The 5,658-nt window shown below is 31.9% G+C and overlaps 1 protein-coding gene across 1 annotated transcript; it reads right to left on the bottom strand.

Annotated features, from left to right (window-relative positions):
* Positions 1-816: 816 nt before the first annotated feature.
* LOC143250343 (inosine-5'-monophosphate dehydrogenase 1-like) lies at positions 817-2,383 on the bottom strand. The gene is made up of 3 exons (XM_076500791.1): positions 2,228-2,383; positions 1,279-1,422; positions 817-904 (listed from the first exon to the last, which is right to left on the bottom strand). Exons 1-3 carry the CDS (start codon positions 2,377-2,379, stop codon positions 817-819), a joined length of 384 nt encoding a protein of 127 aa, XP_076356906.1. The 5' UTR covers positions 2,380-2,383.
* Between the last annotated feature and the right edge of the window lie 3,275 nt (positions 2,384-5,658).

Genomic DNA, 5,658 nt, shown 5'->3' with positions numbered 1-5,658 from the left:
CAAGAGGCTGTCTGCTGTCTTGTACACATCATGGAAAATTGAACTCTGAATTTTAATGTTTGAAGTCCATAAATCTGCTATTAGTAGAGTTAGAGTTTTGGTAACCATTTTGTATATATTTTATCATGCAGTGAATTTAATGCAACTTGCAAATATGTTATTAAAAATAAACAGGTAATGGTGATTCATCCTTCATTGATATATTATTCTAAGTGAATAATGTCTTTTATATTCAGTTAAATAAGATATCCTTTAATTGGACTAGATTATATTAAAAAGTTTTAAAAAGGTAACATATACAGCATCTTATTAAAAAACAAGACTTTATAATATATGTATATTGTCACTGTAAAAAACAGTGATCTCAAGTATGTAACTTTCAACTAATTAACACTACATTACCTAATAGTTCATTAAAATAAACTACTCAAGCTAATTGTTTAAGAAGAACAGATTATAGTGTAATAACCTTGGCATAATAAATGAAGGAAAGAAATAGATACCTAGATATAAAGATTCCAGTAGTAACAAAAACAAATCCACATGTTAGTATTTTATTTCTCTAAAGCTTGGAATGTTACGGACTACTGGCATCGGTATTGAAACTTTAATTAAAATAATGTACAGAACAATGTTTTTCTTAGGTCATTTTTTGGTTTTTATTTTTTGTTATCCTGAACACAGGTATGATGAATGTTTTAAAATTATATTTCTCTGTCACCTGTTTCTGCTGCATTCAGTGTATACTGACTGATACTGTGTAACATGATAGAGATTATCCATTTTTAAAGTTGTTAGGTTTTCAAACTTGATAACTTAAGAATGCAATCTATAAACTCCACCTTCAAACTGAGCTGAAATCAATTCTTTCTCAAACCTCAGTTCACCAGAGTACATCAAAATTCTACACAGAAAAGAAATATTTATCTTTAACAAACATATTTTATCACCTGTTGAATACAGAAGGACTTGGTAATACAAATAACTATTTATTCATAAGCTGTACAAAGATCAAGAGAGTCTCTTTAAAGAACAAAATATATAACACCAAAATGATTTTAGAATGAACACTTTATCAGAAAGTAAAACTAAAGTGTCAACAACCTTGTTAAAAGTGACATTTCTAACAACTGTAAGAAACCTTCAAAGGCCAAAAACAATATACGATTTTTACATTAAGGAAGCTTTCAACTATTGTACACAGCATTGTAGGGCTAAAGAAAAATCATACAAAATTACAACTACTACAAAACATACATAAGAAAAACTTAAACAAACCTCAGAGCAGTGAGACTTTTGGATCCAATATCCTGACAACCATATTTAAAGCCAGTGATCAAATATGGTACAAAACGATTCACAGAACCTTTGTCAGCTATGTTACCTGAAACGCCCTGAGCTACCCGAATTTTGTCATCTTCACTGAAATTATAGAATAAACACAATTTTTTACAACATTAACAAAGATGGTAGTAACAGAACATAAGTTAATCAACAAAAATAATTTAACAATTTTGTACATTTTTGTGAAATTTACAACAGTTAATAAACCAGTTAATTTATTCATTTACTGTTTTATGCTTAAAACTTGTTTTTTTTATTAACATGTACTTGGAGGCCTGGCATGGCCAAGCGCGTAAGGCGTGCGACTCGTAATTCGCGGGTTCGCGCCCGTGTCGCGCTAAACATGCTCGCCCTCCCAGCAGTGGGGGCGTATAATGTGACGGTCAATCCCACTATTCGTTGGTAAAAGAGTAGCCCAAGAGTTGACGGTGGGTGGTGATGACTAGCTGTCTTCTCTCTAGTCTTACACTGCTAAATTAGGGACGAATAGCACAGATAGCCCTCGAGTAGCTTTGTGCAAAATTCAAAAACAAACAAACATGTACTTGATCAAACATACAAGTAATCATCTTCACAGACACTGAAGTCTGTAATGTTTAATTAGAAGAACTTTTTATTACACTTCGAAAACAACAAAACCTTACAATAAACTGTCCTATAACACTATGATGTCCCTAAAATAATTACAAAAAATATACAACAGAAGGAAATATGTAGTTAAAATATTGATGAATCCAATACCTAGCAGCAATTTCTTTTAGATACTTTTAAAAATTACTACACACCAAAAAGGTATATTTTGATATAACCTCAATGTAGTTAGTTCTTTCATAGTATTTATACCAGTATGAAACATGTACTACAGAATATTCATGAATGTTACCTCTGGAAATATCTATGGCGACTACCACTTCCTTCCCGAGATTCCATTGCATCAAGAGATCCCATTCCTCGATACTTTTTCAGTCTGACTCCATCAGAGAAAAAGTATTCACCAGGTGATTCATTTGTTCCAGCCAGAAGATAACCCATCATAACTGTAAAATAACAAGTTTTTAACTCAGTATTTGAGTAGTTTATTTATAAATTATTTTTAATTCTTTCCCACCATGTTACTGGTCTTCTGGTTCTTCAACATAATTTATCATTTTTTACTTGTTGGTGAGTGTATATAAGATAAACTGATGATGACAAGTAGTTAGTTCACTGAACTTATTCAACATTAAATTATCAACCAGTTTTTATATCTTCACTAAAGACATCCACACATTGTATTGTATTGAATAATTTTATGTTCTTTTTGTCACAATGTTCAGTGTAAATAAATAACTAGAACACTTGGGTGAAATTCCTCACACTCTATGTACAGAGAACATCAGCAGTAATTAGTGAGATTACTATAGTATTGCTGGTACTTTTATCTTACATTTTGTTTCTGAAATGTAATTAGGGATTTTGAATTCAAGAAATCCTGGACCACAATCATTTTGATGCATAAACAGATTAGAGACATGGCTAAAAATTGTTAATGTCCATATGAACTCCCTATTCATTTCTCATAAGGTTTGTTTGTTTTGAAATTTCGCACAAAGCTACTCGAGGGCTATCTGTGCTAGCCGTCCCTAATTTAGCAGTGTAAGACTAGAGGGAAGGCAGCTAGTCATCACCACCCACCGCCAACTCTTGGGCTACTCTTTTACCAACGAATAGTGGGATTGACCGTCACTTTGTGACGCCCCCACGGCTGGGAGGGCGAGCATGTTTGGCGCGATGTGGGCGCGAACCCGCGACCCACGGATTACGAGTCGCACGCCTTACGCGCTAGGCCATGCCAGGCCCTGACATAAGGTTAACAAAGGAACTGTATTGAAAATAAATATTAATTTCATTGTTAAAGAAGTAAACAAAAAAAACTTGTGTAAACATAATTTGTGAAACTATATTTGGTCATATAAAATGAGTATTGTGGTAATCTATTTTTTAAAACAGTTTGCTTACTGTTTGCTTACAAAAACCAAGATGCAAGATACTGTGTTCATATGTGTTGTTTTATAGAAATATATTTCTAGATAAATAATTTTGGCACGTATATCATGTATTTTATATAACCTGGTCAAACATTAATAATGATCTCACTACCTGAATAAATACGTGTTCTAAATTTATTTAATAAATGTATGTATTTTACTGTAAGGTTTTCTTCAAGAATCTTTTAAATGAGATACACATACACAATTTGAAACAGTAAAATTTTTTACAACAGCCTCTTAAGGTAGTACTAACCCTCAAAGAGTGAACTCAGTATTTGAAAAGCCATATTTGTCATATTTAGCCTAAAATGAAAGTTTTCTCCACAAATAACTCCTTTGTGTCCCAACAATTATTTACTCAAAACACAGTTTTTACTTGGGTAACCAGTTTATTAGCAGGATAACTTCACCATTGTAACTAATATCTACATAAAATTTAGTACACCTGTTGATATTACACACGTTTATAGTTTAATTTGAAATTATTTACTTTTTGCCTTATTATAAGTATAATTACCACAAATAAGGTCATTAATTAAATGATCATTTACACTGCACTATATTTGCAAAGTTTTTAGTTCAAGCTATGAAGATATTCATTGTGTACCAACTTTCAAGTTTTTGTCACTCCTAAATAAAGTTATTGTATTAAAACAGTTTATAACGCATACTTCTTTATACCTGCTATATTTATTAAACGTATGACATATACCTCTGACGACAAGTGGCAACTATAGTTCACGGGATAAGAAAGTTTATATTAAAAAGTAAAAATACCAGATTTATCACAGCTCGTTCAGTAGCTCCAACAATGTCATGACAACAGTGCATTTTTATTTAAAATTAAATTTTCAAAAAATTAATTATTTAAGACTGTTTATATATTTTGAATTATCTGTTTTCGAATATAGTAATAATGTTACAGATTGTAAAATTATTTTACTCTTACAGCTGATTAAACAGAAATCAGGAAATGACATTTCATAAAATATTTTAAACCATCAATTTTTGAAAATAATAATGCTATATACTGTACAAAAGCTGACTACAAAACACTAGCAAGTCACAGTTTATTATATGATCACTACAAAACACTAATATAAAATATTTACAATAAGAATACTAGAAAACACCAGTGACTTCTATTAATACTATAAAATCACTACAAAACATAAACAAGCCATGGTTTATTGGAATATCATTAAAGACTGTAATAAATCAATATTTAAGTGATCATGTTTATGTTGTTTACTACGTAATAATTCAAGGAGCAACATGCCTGGACAATTACGTTACATGTGGAAGCCAAATGTCTTATTGCAGTAGAGCTCATTTAGTGATGTTAGTAGCTGTGACTTTTTGAATATGTGTTGCTCAAGTGATTCTCTAACTTTTGTTGTCCTGAATTACACGATACTTGATTTTTTTCCAAGAAGTCTCATTCCCCACTTTCCCCGAATCCATTTCATGTTTGATGCCTCTATCTTGCTGTTACAGAAGATCTTGACATCCTACCAAAAGTAACGTACTGGATTTGATAACAGTAAGAATTAGTAACAGTTCATCAGCTTCCTAATTAAACTTTATCCTTCCATACATGGAGTAGCACGTATATCCAAGTGTTACCCTTAACGTGAAGTTACTTTGTGTTTTACCACAGAAATAAATATTGAGAGCTTTAGTCAGTACCGTTGTTTCCTGTTTCATCCTTGTACTGGTTATAGGAAGCTTGCATGCTCTGTCGGCTTTGTTGTTCAAGACAATGAATGTTCAAGTTGTTCCGTCATCAACTGTTACAACAACACAGAAGTAGCTATAGTAATAATAACGATCGTCCACTATTCTTCATGACGAGAAACCTACTTGAAATAAAAATGTATTTCAGAATTGATGGTATTGGTACTAAAACATTTATTGAAAAGCAGATAACAACGTTTCGACTTTCCTAGGTTGGTAAAGGTTAAATTGAAATTGACCTAGAAAGGTCGAAACGTTGTTATCAGCTTTATCACTACCACTAGGGTCAGTGCTGAACAAGAATGTAAAATTAAAAGATGTAGTGGAACACATGATCTTTATACCGCAACACGCATCAGAAGAGTTTTTCTTGGAAGCACCATCATGATGCTGATGTTGATATAAGGTTTAACAAGACTTTCATAGGAAAGGCTGTAGTGCATCCCGTGACCAGTCTTGAAAACGTTTTATATGTTTTTTTTCAGTCATATCTCACTGTGTAGCACTGATATTGATTATTTCTAATATATGATCAACGAATACACTG

The sequence above is a fragment of the Tachypleus tridentatus genome, chromosome 5, assembly GCF_004210375.1.
Source record: "Tachypleus tridentatus isolate NWPU-2018 chromosome 5, ASM421037v1, whole genome shotgun sequence".
Classification (NCBI taxonomy): Eukaryota; Metazoa; Arthropoda; class Merostomata; order Xiphosura; family Limulidae; genus Tachypleus; species Tachypleus tridentatus.
This window is presented reverse-complemented; position numbering and strand designations above follow the sequence as displayed.

What these genes read in the sequence shown, in the direction of transcription:
- LOC143250343 (XM_076500791.1), bottom strand. Translation starts at nt 2,379, where the DNA reads ATGATGGGTTATCTTCTGGCTGGAACAAATGAATCACCTGGTGAATAC. An exon ending in CGCCATAGATATTTCCAGAG is followed by an intron (nt 1,423 to 2,227) that starts GTAACATTCATG and finishes CTATAATTTCAG; the next exon opens with TGAAGATGACAAAATTCGGG. An exon ending in AAAAGTCTCACTGCTCTGAG is followed by an intron (nt 905 to 1,278) that starts GTTTGTTTAAGT and finishes TTTTCTGTGTAG; the next exon opens with AATTTTGATGTACTCTGGTG.